At 46.0% G+C, this 15,433-nt stretch overlaps 1 protein-coding gene and 1 pseudogene across 3 annotated transcripts in view; both read left to right on the top strand.

Moving 5' to 3' along the window:
• Nucleotides 1-15,433, top strand: part of LOC126529733 (TBC1 domain family member 25-like) — a 170,594-nt gene that overhangs the window by 77,472 nt on the left and 77,689 nt on the right. For all 3 annotated transcript variants that reach the window (XM_050177234.2, XM_050177235.3, XM_055069953.2), the window contains exon 3: nt 11,601-11,749. In XM_050177234.2, the coding sequence (XP_050033191.1) occupies nt 11,601-11,749 (149 nt within the window). The remainder of the gene's footprint in view (nt 1-11,600; nt 11,750-15,433) is intronic.
• LOC140213184 (piggyBac transposable element-derived protein 4-like) lies at nt 1,309-2,162 on the top strand (annotated as a pseudogene).

The raw sequence follows: 15,433 nt of genomic DNA, 5'->3' as shown, positions 1-15,433 counted from the left end.
AGACACTGCTGAACTCCACGGCCCCCTGGCGGGAGGCCAAACTCTGGAAGAAATGCGTTTTTAAAAGGGCCCAATAGATGGCGCTTCCCTCTACACTGTTGTTGGGTTGTTTCATCTTTTTAACACCAGATGGACAACATAGTTGTCCACTATTTTTGAGCTTGGTTCGAGAAAAAAAAGAAGTTGGCGTTTCCTCTTTTTCTGTTGAGTCGTTCGCTGCGTCTCGAGAATCGAGCATGGCATCGCGAAGGAAAACAGCCTTCACGTGTGAGGAAATTCTCGAGCTGGTGTTCCAAAGTGATGATGAAAGTGACTGTGCTGACGATCCAGAAGCTACCTCGGACCAAGAAAGTGGCGATGATGAGAGTGACGGTGAGAACAGCAGGGGTTGTGAAAGCAATCTGTGTGTATCTGAAGGCACTCCGCTCTCCTCCCCACCGCCTTCCAAGAAGCCAAAAAATGAAGATTGGCAGTGGGAAGAAAAAGACCGTTCAGATAATGTTTCGAAACTGTCTTTTACCGGAAGTCCTGGAGTCAAGCGAGTGATCCAGCTCAAAGTAGATGAGAGTCCTAGTGCTTTAGGTTTGTTGAACGCTCTCCTTGGAGATGATTTTTGGGACATGATTGCAAGGCACAGCAACGCGTATGCAAGGCAGAAACAGGCTTCTAAGCTGGACCCCACGTGGCATGAGACGACACCAGGAGAGATGAAAGTTTATTTCACGCTGTGTGTGCTAATGAGCCAGGTACGAAAGAGCAGCATCCAGGCATATTGCTCACAAAGAAGTGTGATCTACACACCATTTTTTGCGACGGTGATGCCCAGGCAACGTTTCTGGGCGTTCTCTCGATATCTACATCTGTCACAGCAACCTTGCAGCATCTGATGACAAGCTGGGGAAGCTACGACCTGTATTGGACTATATCATCAAGTCTATAGGTAGTGCCTACTCTCCAGAAGAAGGTCTTGCTGTGGACGAGAGTTTGATGAAATTTCATGGTCGTCTCACGTACGTGCCATTCAACCACTCAAAACGAGCCCGTTTTGGGGTAAAGTTCTATAAGCTGTGTATATCTGCTAGTGGCTACTGCCTGAACTTCTCTGTCTATACAGGAAAATGTGAGCAAACTGCCGCTGCCATTGGAATGTTGTGTAGCGAGGCCGTCGTCATCAGCCTAGTCAGCGATCGTCTCGCGGACGGTCACACAATCTACGTGGACAATTGGTATTCTTCACCACTCCTTTTCCTTCACGTAAACCAAGCAGGACCAAATGCTGTGGCTACTGTTAGGGTGCACCGTAAGAACATGCCCAAGGAGCTAAAAAAGATGAAGCTAAAAAAAAGGCGAGTGCAAGGCCTTCTTCTCGCAAGGCATCATGGCTTTGACATGGCAGGACAGGAAGCCTGTCAATAAGCTCTCTACGTGTCACAACACAGCCAGTGTGACTGACACTGGCAAGAAAAATCGCCAGAGTGGCCTGCCTGTTTTGAAGCCACAGGTTGTGCAGGACTACAACCGTGGAATGGGAGGTGTGGATCGAGAAGGATCAACAGCTCGCTTCTTTTCCTATAATGCGAAGGTACGCAAAAGGATACAAGAAGATATTTTTTTACATCATGGATATCGCTGTTTATAACAGCTACATCCTATCAGGCAAGATTACAGGAAAGCGAGTGAGCTACACGGACTGGAAAGTCGACCTGGCAGAACAGCTGATCGAAGAGGCTGTGCTACCGGGATACCGGCGACGAGGCAAATTGCCTGTTGGTGCTTCACCGATGCGGCTAGAAGCCTGTGAGTGGGCTCACTTCCCTCGCCAAATCTCACCGAACGCAATCAAGCAAAATCCATCCAGGCAATGTCATGTCTGTAAAGCTCAGGGGAAGAAGAGCGAGAGCCAGTAGGAGTGCGAGAAATGTGGAGTGGCACTTCACATGCCCGTCTGCTTCAAGACCTTCCACACTCGCAAGGTACTCCGAGTGCAGTGCTTCCAGAAAACATTCCCAAACAAAATAAAACAAAAAATGTTCATGTGGGATGCAGTAGCCGGTGCTATCGAGGTTTCTTTACGACGCCATACACGGCAGTATGTGACGCTGAAAGTTGCGCGGTACAGCTCGCGGGATTGCCCGTCGAAGCCGCGAAAGCGAACGGGTTAAAGGTACCCTCACCAGGTCTGGCCATGTTGAGCTGACAAGCACCGTGCATAAAATGTGCACTAAGGATCGTGTCTGCTAAGTGTTACACCGCTAAGCGCCACGGAAAGAGCTGAAATTTCAAACCGAACGGCGTTTGCCCCTCTCCTCATGGGTGCCGCGCTCCCAGCCGGACAGTCAACGTATATTGCATAAGTGCACCTACGTACATCGCAGTGCTGTGACGTCGCTCATAGTGATACGAGACTTTGAGAATTATTCAAGGCAACATCTGTTATTTGTGTAATCTGTCACTTGAATAGACGAATTAAAGTTTAGAGAAATAATAAAACACACAACCCGAAGGTCTGCATGTTCTTGTTTTACTGCACACTGCACCAAGAGAGATGTACTTCCGTTTTGTCTGCTTGTTCCCATGTCATGCAGTCACACACAGAGACAACAAAAGTATGTCATTTTCTACTGTGTCCCAATGCGCCATTATGCTCTATGAACTGCTTATGTCTGCCTCGGTATTCACATAGCACTGACTTCTACCGTTAGTGAGGTTTTCTCATGCACAGCTTGCAAAAGCGTGTGCTGTGCAAATCGAGACAAACGCAACAGCTCGTGCACGACACTGTCATCGGAAGTGCGCTGCATAGGAAAAAAGTGGGGAAAAAGAAATGAAGGTGGGGCCAAATACGTTATGCAATCCTCGAGCTCCAGTATGGGGGTACGCAGGGAAGGAATTTTGCTTGTGAAGACTAGATGGGGCAAGTGGAGAGTGTTTCTCTCTTGGCAGTGGCCCTTGCCTCCTGAAATCACAGGTTTGCAGCACTGAAATGTTTATTTCTTGGCTATTAATGAACCAATTTGAAAAATTGTTGCAGGAGAACACTTCCTAGAGGGCATGTAACAACTTCCAGCATGTAACCAAAATTTGCTATGTGGCCTGGTGAGGGGCCCTTTAAGGAAGGGAAGGACCCATCCCTGGCTAGCAGCTACAGACCCATAGCATTGACCAGCTGTCCCCGTAAAGTCTGAAAAGATGCTAAACAAGTGCCTAATCCACTTCTTAGAGAACAACAAGCTATTAGATCCATATCAATGTGGGTACAGGGAAGGCACATCGACAACAGATCACCTTGCCCATATTTAGTCGACAATTAGAGACACATTTACACACAAGCAGTTCTTTCTGTGTTTTTAGACATGGAGAAGGCTTATGACAACGTGGCAGTATGGAATCCTGCAAGATTGGTCTCCCATGGGAATTGGGAGAAACATGCTGAACTTCAGAGCTGCCTCTCAAATAGAACATTTCGGATTAGCATAGGTAATACCCTGTCCCGAGTATTTATTCAGGAAACTGGAGTGCCACAGGAAGATGTGCTGAGATGCATCCTCTTTGTGGTTAAAATGAACTCCCTCCGTACATTACTACCACCCACAACATTTTACTGTGCCTACCTTGATGAAATACAGTCACTCCCGTATTCAGAAATGCAACTTAAGTTGAAGCCCGTGCTTGGCTTGATCTAAGTGATGCCGGTCATGAACATGCCGAAGAAAGTGCAGTGAGCGTCTTTGGGCTCGTTAACACCAGGCACCATTTAAATCAAGTCAAGCATGGGCTTCAACTTAAGTTACATTTCTGAATACGGGGGTTAGGATTTACGTCTTGCAACCTTGCAATCTGTGAGCAACAGGTTCAGGTTGGCCTAAACAATGCCTCTAAATGGGCCACTGAAAATGGCTTCAAACGTAATCTGAACAACAGTTCCTGTGTTCTTTTCTCACAAAGGAGAGGATTTGTTTCAGACCCAGCATTGAACTACATGGACAGCACAGGCCAGTAAACAGAGAGGACAAATTTTTAGGTGTCATATTAGATTCAGAACTAACATTTTTTCTACACTTTAGACATATCAAACAAAAGTGTTTAATAACAATAAAACTCCTTTAGGTCCCATCACATACAGCGTGGGGTAGTGATAGGAAATGTCTAATGAACCTACTTAAGAGCCTCATATGTTTAGACTATGGTGCCATGGTGAACCAGTCCACTATACCGACTGCTATGAAGATGCTTGACCCTAGTCACCATCTTGGTATCCGCCTTAGAACTGGTGCCTTCAGAACAAGTCCTATAGAGAGCCTGAATGTTGAGTCGGGCCAGCGGTCTCTTCACCTTCAATGAACATATTTAGCTTTCACGTATCTCCTAAAGGTGCATTCAGATAGTGAACACCCAGCATACCCTACCATAAATAAGACCTCTTCTTCTCTGCTGTTCAACAACTGACCTTATGTAAGAAAGCCCTTCCCACTGCACGTGAGAGAACTCAGTGGTAAAATGGCTGCCCCCTCTTTGAATACAGTTTGATGGCTCCAACCAGGCTGCCACTGCCATCGCAGTGGCACGTCGTAGAATGTGTTGTTTCACTTCTCACTTTCACTTTATTTCCTTAAAGACCCCTCTTGGGGGTATTACATAAGAGGTGGGTTACAAAGAATATCAGATGAACACTGTTATCAGGCATAATATGGAGCAAGTGCTTCTATTCAGGCAGATGAGCTGGAAATAAAAATGATGCTGCACACAAGGCCATTCCAGTCTTTGGCTGTTCGACGGAAGAAAGATGCAAAGGTGATAGTACGCACTTGTGGATGAGCCACTTTTAAGGAATATCCTATGCAGTGGGATATGCGTGATGGTGGCAAGATATATAGTGCACGATTTACTATGCTGGGGGGTAGTAAAATGTATGAAATAATGATAAGCTTGCAATGAAATGGCAATGAAAACCTGTTTTTATGCCAGATTCTGCTTTTAATGAAGTTACGCTGATATCGTATTAAAAAGCGGAGTGAATGGCATGATTCTGAAAAGCCTCAAGGGCACTGGTTAGGAAATCGTAGTGAGGGCTGCAAACGGCTGATGCGTATTCTAGTTTGGGTCGTATTAGGGTCTTATAAATTAAGAATTCCACATGCTGTGGAGTGTTCTTCAAGTAACAGCGTAAGAACCTAATTGATTTGCTAGTGGAAGAGATCACGTTGGTCACATGCACACACCAGTCGAGATCATTTGAGACGGTAATACCCAAGTACTTATAATTGTTTACACTCTCAGTCTGCTGGTCAGTAATTTCGTATGGAAATGCCAAGGGGTTACAACAGTGACAGAATGCCATAGCTTTACATTTAGTAGGGTTTAGGCCTGTTAACCAATGTTGACACCAATTTTGAATATTTAAGTCATTCTGAAGAGCAATTTGGTCATTATTGTTAGTAACTGAGTGATAAATAACACAATCATCAGCATCAATGCAGATTTTGCACGACACATGTAATGGTAGATCAATAATGTATATTAGAAGTAGGAGGGGGCCTAATACAGAGCCCTGAGGTATGCCTGACGTTACATGTAGGGGCTCAGAAGTGTTGTTATTGATGTATGCCGACTGCATGCAATTTGTAAGTAATTATTCAACCCATGTTAATACTGCAGGATGTAGAGTTAACCATGAAAGGTTTATGAGCAGTCGTTGACGAGCTACTTTGTCGAATGCTTTTGCAAAGTGAAGAAAAATTCCGTCAGTTTATATGTTAATATCGAGATTTGAGTGTAGATCATGAGTTAGTCCCTTCTGGAATCTATGGTGGAATTGGTTAAAGAAATTGTTAGTATCAAGGAAGTTAATCATATGGGTGTATATGTCATGTGAACACTGCAGAAATCATCATCATCACTGTCATCATCAACCTGGCTACGCCCACTGCAGGGCAAAGGCTTCTCCCATACTTCTCCAACTACCCCGGTCATGTGCTAATTGTGGCCATGTTGTCCCTGCAAACTTCATCCGCCCACCTAACTTTCTGCCGCACCCTGCAACGCTTCCCTTCTCTTGGAATCCATTCCGTGACCCTTAATAACGATCGGTTATCTTCCCTCCTCATTACATGCCCTGCCTTTCTTATTACATGCCCTGCCCATGCCCATTTTTTTTTCTTGATTTCAACTAAGATGTCATTAACTCGCGTTTGTTCCCTCACCCAATCTGCTCTCTTCTTATACCCATCATTCTTCTTTCCTTAGCTCGCGTTTATTCCCTCACCCAATCTGCTCTCTTCTTATCTCTTAATGTTACACCCATCATTCTTCTTTCCATGGCTCGTTGCGTTGTCCTCAATTTAAGTAGAACCCTTTTCGTAAGCCTCCAGGTTTCTGCCCCGTAGGTGAGTACTGGTAAGACACACCTGTTATACACTTTTCTCTTGAGGGATAATGGCAACCTGCTGTTCATGATCTGAAAATGCCTGCCAAACGCACCCCAGCCCATTCTTATTCTTCTGATTATTTCTGTCTCATGATCTGGATCCACGGTCATTATCTGCCCTAAGTAGATGTATTCCCTAACCACTTCCAGTGCCTCGCTACCTATCGTAAACTGCTGTTCTTTTCCGAGACTGTTAAACATTACTTTCGTTTTCTGCAGAATAATTTTTAGACCCACCCTTCTGCTTTGCATGTCCAGGTCAGTGAGCATGCATTGCAATTGGTCCCCTGAGTTACTAAGCAAGGCAATATCATCAGCGAATCGCAAGTTACTAAGGTAAGGCGTCTAAGGTAAGGCGGTACCAAGGCGTCAAGATTGGGGACACAGCCGGAATTGGCGAAGAAACAGCCCACACGAGAATCTGACAGACTGCTGGCCTTTATAACAAAATATTCTAATGCACTCCCAAACATAAACAACATCCTACGAAAATACCACCCAATACTATTAAGTAACGAGCGTCTAAGAAAAGCGTTCCCGGGTGTACCTAGGGTTACCTATCGTCGCAACAGGAACCTTAAAGACATGTTAGTGCATGCAAAAGTCAGCCAACAGCATTCCCCCATAATAAAAGCATCTCGTCGCCCCAGGTGCAAAACCTGCTGGCGCCTTCAAAGTGACATTAAAATTAAAAGCACCGCAAATAGTTAAACAAATGAAGTCAAATCTAGCTTCACTTGTACAAGTTTGGATGTGATATTTATGCTTGAATGTTCCTTCTGTAAGAAACAATATATCGGTGAAACAGGACAGTTAATGAACGTCAGATTAAACGGACATCACGCAGTCACAGCTTAAAAGCTTCCCAAAGCCGTTGCTGAGCATTTCAACCAACTAGGTCATAACTTTGATGAACTTAAACTCTACATCTTACAGTCCAATTTTCGTTCGAAACGAGAAAGAAAATACAGAGAATCATACCTTATCCATAAACTGAAGACATTGCAACCAATAGGCATAAACGTTTCAAAGGGAGCTTTAGAATCTATTCGCTACGCTAAATTTCAAGCTATAGGCAACAGCATTTGTTTGGTTCTTAGCATTCTTTTTTCCTTTCTTTTTCTCCTTTTTCTTTCTTCTTCTTTACGTTTTTCTGCCTTTATTTATTTATTTATAGCATTTCAGTATTTTCCTTTTCTCTTCTTTAATTTTTTTTTTACAAGCACTGGTTTCTGCCGCTCCTTCTACTATCTCTTTCAGAGACACGATAGCCTATGACCACCAGTGAAACAGGTAATAGAGGAGTGTTGTGCAGGCCATTGACACGCCGGCTGACACACGGCCGTTTACACGTGAGTGGCAGATAGCCGTGTCACCGGCATTGGGCACAGCACTCCTTTATTCTCAATTCAACACGCTAACACACCTTCACTCGTTGCGGCACCCACCCGCCTTACACCCTCTCCCCTTTAGAAGAATCCCACCTATATATAATGTGGCGAGGGAAGCATATGTCGCCTTGAAGAAGACAAGTCCACTTGTCGAAACGTTCGCTCCTGCTTTCACCTTGTTCTCGTTTTGCTCATCGTTTAACTGGTGAGACTCATGGAGTCCACAAGAACCTCTGGGGGGAGAGATGCCACAGTGGAGGTATTTATTTTTACAACCCAGAGTTTTATACGCCTGTGCTGAAATCAGTTACATGGGCACTTTTGCATTTCGCTCCCATCGAAATATGCCCGATGCAGTCACGAAACGAATGCGTGACTTCTTGATCAGTTGCAGAATGCCACAGCCACTGAGCTGCCGTGGAGGATATCTGTTTATCAAGCCGATGTGCTCATTTTTTCTCAACTGTTGAAATATTTTATAATAATAGCTACTTTCTTTCGTGGTTTTCTATCGAATTGCTCTGGTAAGATACAAGTAGGGTTCCCAACTGTCGCGAATTCAGCATGGCAGTACCGGCTTTTGAGTAAATGTTTCGAGTCCCGACTATAATTCCAGACAGCCAAAGGTCCCGTTACCTTTTTTTACTGCATAACAATAAAAAAGGCTGGTCAGTACAATGTAGCAAAGGCTCTATGTCACTCTTATAATTCACTATTCAGGGTGAATGGCAACACAGTGGCGCGTCACTTGGACTACAGACGAAGCCTGAAGATGAATAGCATCGGAAAAGGCACGGCTACAAAATCAGAGCCCTGATGTCCTTTTTATAATGCGTGACTGCTCGTTTGAAGATTGTTTTATTTTGTCTTGTGTTGCATTGTCATAAACATAAATGCAGTTTGGTTTCATCATGTTTCCAATTCTGTTGTACGCTCTCACCGTTTGCAATACCTCTATCTGTATTGGCAGTTGTTTTAGGCAGGCAACACTGCTCCTTCCTCATTGTAAATTGCAACATGGTGGGACTGCTAAAAAATCAAGAGCTGGGTGAGTTCTAGAAAGATTGACCGTGTGATGACTTGTGTTGCTTATATACCTGATATGTGTTTCAGTAAACCTAGTTGTGAGTCGGCGCTCGTCCTGTGTCCTTTCACTCCATTGTGGTCTTGTTCGCGCTGTTCCCATTATGAATGTATACCAGCTCGCCCAACTTCCCACTTTAATCTAGAAAGAGCACTGAAAGGATGGTGAAAAAAACAACACGCAACTGAAATTTTATTTCAGTTGCGAATCAGTACTCGTGTTGTTTCTTTGACAATCCTTCTGTCCTTAGTGTGCGGTTTCTATCTTCTAAAAAATGGTAGGAATAAACAAATTGTGCTTTGTTGCATGTACGGACTGGTGGCTCCTGTCACTGACAGAGCCAGTCATCATCAGCCAGTTCTGACTTTGACCACTTGAGCATTGGCAACGCTATAAACAAGTCAAGTTCTTTTAGCAGTGTCAAGGTTTGTATGCTTTGCCATATAACGCCATATGTGTGTTTTTTCTTTTGGAAGGCTGAAGCATATCATCTTTCATGATGCTTCAACGACAGCATGTTGTCCAGGGTGCATAAGTGCAGGCGTAAGCTTGCACTTTAGCAGCTTTTTCTGTTCACCTCGACACAAGTGGTAGGATGTGCTGGCACCTATTTACAGCACAGTAAGTCAACGGCATCTCACAGGAAGACCTCGTTGTACTCACTCCCAAATTCGCACATAGAGTTGAACCCACTTATAATAATACTCAAATGCCACAAAAATTCTATCGTTGTAACTGATAATTGTTATAACTGGGTTGCATGAAAAAATCAAAATAGGGGGATGGCAGAGCTGTTGTGAGAAAACTATAATGGTGGTGCCCCTCCCCACCACCTTCCTCCATCTGGCTGCTGATTGTGTTCACTCGTTTAACTGCTTCCTGGGCGCTCTGATCGCATGTAACAAGCCCTGACTATTGGCGTTAAAGAATGGCACTGCTATAAACTGCAAACGGGGTCATGGGTGGCAAGTAATATGCAAGCACCACCAAGGCATCGCTTTGGTGGCCCCAAAAGGGGCCTTAAAAAATTGCAAGAAGGCTGCCATGACAACCTGTCTGCTTGAGAAATCCAGAAGAAACACTGAGGCGAGATCGTCACAAGCATCTCACCACGTACATCTCACTGGCTTGCACGAGAAAACCCCATGTCCGTCAGCCTTGCATGCTTTACACGAAGCTTGCCTACGTCTTATTCCGAGGAACCCAGGTGCTCTACATAGTGCAGCGGAAGGTTCCTTGTGAAAACAAAGCCTTGGAAGGACTAAATCGTCTGCCAGCCCTCCTGTGAGGACAACATTAAGGCGGCCTGCCCTACCGCGTTATCACTGCCATCATCGCCGTCGCTATATGATGCAATCATGTTCGTGACGATTGTCTCATCCGTTAGAAGCATTTAGTTTCCAAATCTGTAGCCATGCGCTTTCTTTTTACCGGCAGCGTCATGCATTGCTGATGATCAGCGGACGGATCAGCCAGCTTCCATTTCGGCAGAAAGTCAAACGAGGCTGAGAAACCGCGTGGCCAGGAACAATTTTGACACAAAGACGAACGCAAGCGATCAAACTGCTGGCAGAACTGCACTGAATAAGGAGCCAGTGAGCAAGATGCGAGCAAGCTGGGAGTAGTGCAGTTGGCGCGGTACATTCGTGTTTAGGAGGGTGGGGCAGCGTAAAGCTATGGGCGCAACCCATTCGTGTTCGGAGGGGTGGAAGGGCGGCGGCAGAGAGGCACATGGAGACGACTGGAAAATGAGCGCGTGGTGGCTGTTGGTGGTGGTGGTAAACTTGAGCAGCGGCCCATCGTGCAACAGCTCGAATTTCTCGTTTTCTTTTTTTATTTTCAAGGATTTCGCATTTCACTACCCTCCGACTCGGACACCCAGCATCCAGACTTCATTGTTATAACCGATAATGCAGCATCGAGGCATTGTATTAAATGGTTTATTCACCATCACCATGGAAAACATACAAAAGTTAATGGTGCAGCAGCTTCTCATTGTTATAACCGATATATATTGTTAAAACCAGTATGGTTATAAGTGGGTTCGGCTGTATAGAAAAGCACCGATGTGCACCGCCATGAGGGATGCCATGAATGTGCCATTGCCACGGAGGCAGCATCACTGTAAGCGTGAACTTTCTTTACATTGTAGTATGCATAGAAGAAAGCGCAAACACATTTAAAACACAAGACATGCTATTTCAATTATTTAGTATCCTGTACTAGCATGTATCGATCTGCTTGCACTAGAACGCTAGTACCAATATTTCATCGTGAAAATTTTTACTGCTTTCTATAGCGATCTAAAATTATAACTTGGATTTAAACTGCAAACAGTATGAGTAGAACTTGTCGCTGGGCGAGTTGGTTGGGATCCAATGAATACATTGTTGCGCCAAAAAGGAATTTACCACATAATCTGTCGTTTCATACTCTCCCTCCCAAGTCTTTATTTTCCTTTTTGGCACAACAATGTATTCATTAGATGCGAACAGTATGTTTGCTTGTATCTGAATAAATAGTCCTTTTTTTTTTCATTTCCACCAAAATCTAATGATGCATCCTTTAAAGCACACAGAGATCGCACAACACCTTGCATATAATGGTGTCTATCACGTGCAAGGATTTCTGTAATTTTTCATGCCCTCCTGACAGCCCCTGTGAGGGCCAGTATAGGTTGAAGCAATGCTGCTTCTTGCAGGGAGTTCACGGTGAGCTACCTGGCTCGTGATGACGAGGGCGGCGATGCGTACCTGGGCCTGCTCTCCGACTGGGACCTGGATGCTGCCTTCCTTAGCTCTTCCGAGCCCTGCCTCAAGCTGCGCATCGAGCCCAAGCCGTACGACAAGAGTGCGTTGCTGCTTGCTTGCTATCTCGCGGCTCAGGAAATGGCATGCTGCTGAGGATGCAAAAAAATACTTTTCAGTCTGCGCAGTTTGGCCAAAGGGCTCAGATAACAGCTCAATCAATCCCTACTTCTGCAAAATATACATACAAGTTTATTATATTTCTCAACAACTAGAAAGCGCTTTCTTTAATTATTGGGTATGAACACTACTTACGAATGGGAGCCCTTAGGCAATGTAATAAACAGCTACATTGCTACCTTGAACAACTCAAATTTCAGCGAAACATAGTTAAGAGGGTAGCTCTAGCTCAGGGCCAATTTCAATTTCCCTATTCAAATAAATATAAGGGGCAGAAATTCATTCGAGACAAATGCCTGATCGAATTTAGAATAAATATTGTTACGGAAGGATGACAGAAGAGAGAGAGGAAGAAGAAGATTGCGAGATGCTGGCTGCTGCCTGTTGTTGCTGGTCAGCCATCTTGACCACATTGACTTTGCTTGTATATATACTGTAAATATATTCAGTCTATACTCCCAACATCCCCGTAACATATTGGTGGGAGGTGCAGGGTACCACGGCTGGAAACGGAGCTCCGCAGTGGACGTCGCATCACCATCCTCACCATGAATGACGGTGAGCACTCCGGATCAACATCGTTGCCGCCTCCAATGTCACCATCACCCGCTACAACGCTGTCCCCTTCAGTTGTAGTAGTGCAACCCAAGGATCCCGGAAATTTCTGCGGGACTGATGGCGCCGACATTGAAGAGTGAGTGGCTATGTACGAACGTGTGGGTGGAATCAACAGATGGGACCCTACGCTTATGCTAGCTAACCTGTTGTTCTACCTAAGAGGCATGGCAAAGGTGTGGTTCGAGAACCATGAAGAGGAGCTGACCAGCTGGGGCCAATGTAAAGAGAAGTTAACAGAGTTGTTTGACAAATCAGCCGGCCGTAAAATTGCCTCATAGCAGGAACTGGCCTCTCGTGCCCAATCCCCCACAGAGTCCTATGTTTCGTATATCCAGGACGTGCTGGCGCTTTGTCGTAAAGCCAATCACGACATGACAGAAGCTGAGAAGGTAGAGCATGTGCTCAAGGGAATTGCTGACGACGCCTTTAATCTGTTCATGTGCAAAAGCTGCTCTACAGTTGATGCTATCATCAAAGAGTGCCGACAATTTGAGCAGGCCAAAAGCCGACGCGTCCTGCACCCATTCACCAGACTTCCCAATACTGCCGCAATGTCGACGTGTGAAGATCAGCCCACACAGCAGCATGCGTCACCATCAGAGGACATGTGCGAATCGTTCGACGTGAACTGGACGCGATGGCGCCCGCAGCTTTCTGTTGGCGCAGCCCTGATGCTACCCCTATTTCAGTTCCCCTCGTGCAAGCCATCGTTCGACAGGAACTTGAAAACGTTGGCCTACACTCTGTCTGTGCTGTCACCAACCCCAGAGCAAATGAACGCCCTTCTACTATTTTAGCTACACCCCGACGCTTCTCTCCGTGTTATCGCAACCTGACTGAGTGGAGAACCGCGGACGACCAGACGATATGTTTCACCTGTCGCCACATTGGTCATGTCGCCAGACACTGTCGCAACTCGTGGCCCTCAACACCTCGCATGCCGACCAACCTGAGAAGTTTTAATGGAAATGCCCGCAATGTTTCGCCCACCGCCGAATCTAACAGCGCCGACTACTCTGCTAGGAACACGTGGTACAGTTGCTCACCATCGCCACGCGGACACCAGTCTCGCTTACCGCAAACACGTCGCCCATCTGCCTGTTTGCCGCAGCCACGTCACCTTTCGTCCCATGTGGCTTTTGGCCGCACCCTTTCGGAAAACTAAGAAATGCAGCTCTCGGAGGTGGTGCTGCATTGCCCACTACTGCAGTAAATCCTCTGTCTGTGCCCGCAAAGAGAAGTGTATTTGACGTTAAAATAGACGGCTTACCTGTCCAAGCATTCGTCGACACTGGAGCCCATGTATCTGTGATGAGTGCTAACCTACGTAGACGTTTAAAGAAGGTCCTCACCCCAGCAGCTGCACCAGTGCTTCGTGTGGCCGACGGTGGTGTGCTGGTTGTATTTGGAATGTGTACTGCGCACATAAGTATAACCGGCCGCCCTACTTCTGTTCTGTTTGCTGTGATCGACAACTGCCCTCACGACATTATCCTTGGATTGGACTTTTTATCCCATCATTCCGCTCTCATCGACTGCGCAACCGGCGTTCTTCAGTTGGAACTGCCCCAAGTCGCTGATGCTCCTAGCACCGCTCCACCGCACTTTTGTTCGCTTCAAGATGTGCGTCTGTCACCTGAGGCAGTCACTTACGTCGCTTTGACCGTACAGCCACAGATTCCCAACGGTGAATATGTCCTTCACCCCATCATCGACGTGCTTTTGAACCAGAACGTTGCTCTTCCGCATACGCTGGTGACTATTACTAATAATGACATCATTTTTCCGCTTCTGAATTTCAGCCTGTGCCCTCAAGTGCTTCCAACCGGCATGTTCTTGGCCAGCGTTTCTAACACTTCCAAATTTGAACTTGAAAGTCTGAATGCCGAGAGCAGTTTCTTTGCGCCAATTGCAGCTCACAGCTCTGATTCCCTAACGGATGACTTGGCAAAGATGATTGCACCTGACCTCACCTCTGCACAGGCCATGGACATACGTCTCCTCCTTTAATCGTACCTCGACGTCTGTGATTTCGGCGAGAAGCTTTTAGGACAAACATCTGTTCACCATGTCAACACTGGAGACACGAATCCTATTCGTCGGCATCCTTATTGTGTGTCGCATACTGAACGTCCAGTCATCCAATCAGAAGTGGACAAAATGCTCCGCAAAGGAGTCATCGAACCATCAGCCAGCCCTGGGCTTCGCCTGTCATCCTTGTGAAAATAAAAAGATGGTACCTGGTGTTTTTTCGTTGGTTATCGCCATTTAAACAAGATCACCCGAAAAGACGTCTACCCAATACCACGCATCGATGATGCCTTGGACTGCTTGCACGGAACTAAATACTTCTCGTCGATCGATCTGGCTACTGGCAGATTTCAGTTGATGAAATGGACTGCGAGAAGACGGCCTTCATCACACTGGATCGCTTATATCAGTTCAAAGTCATGCCCTTTGGCCCATGCAATGCTCCTGTGACATTTGAACATATGATGGACTCTCTTCTGTGAGGCTACAAATGGACCACCTGTCTCTGTTACCTTGACGACGTGATTGTTTTTTCTCCCACATTCGGCAGCCACCTTACCCAACTCGCTGCCATTCTTGCGGTCTTCCGAAAAGCCGGCCTCCAACTGAACTCCACGAAGTGTCAATTCGAGCGTTGTCAGATTACCGTGCTGGGACACCTCGGTGATGCATCCGGTGTCCAACCAGATCCGGAAAAAGTTCGCACCATACGCAGTTTTCCTGTGCCATGTTCTGCTTCTGACGTGCACTGCTTTGTCGGCCTGTGTTCTTACTTTTGCCGTTTCGTCAAAATCTTCGCCGATGTTGCTCGGCCTTTGACAGATCTTCTACAGAAGAACACGCCGTTCACATGGGGCCCTGAGCAAGCTCACGCGTTTGCCTCTCTCATCGGGTTTCTGACCACCCCTCCCATACTTGCCTACTTTGATCCATCTGCACCGACTGAAGTCCACACTGA

Source organism: Dermacentor andersoni, chromosome 9, assembly GCF_023375885.2.
Source record: "Dermacentor andersoni chromosome 9, qqDerAnde1_hic_scaffold, whole genome shotgun sequence".
Lineage (NCBI taxonomy): Eukaryota > Metazoa > Arthropoda > Arachnida > Ixodida > Ixodidae > Dermacentor > Dermacentor andersoni.
This window is presented reverse-complemented; position numbering and strand designations above follow the sequence as displayed.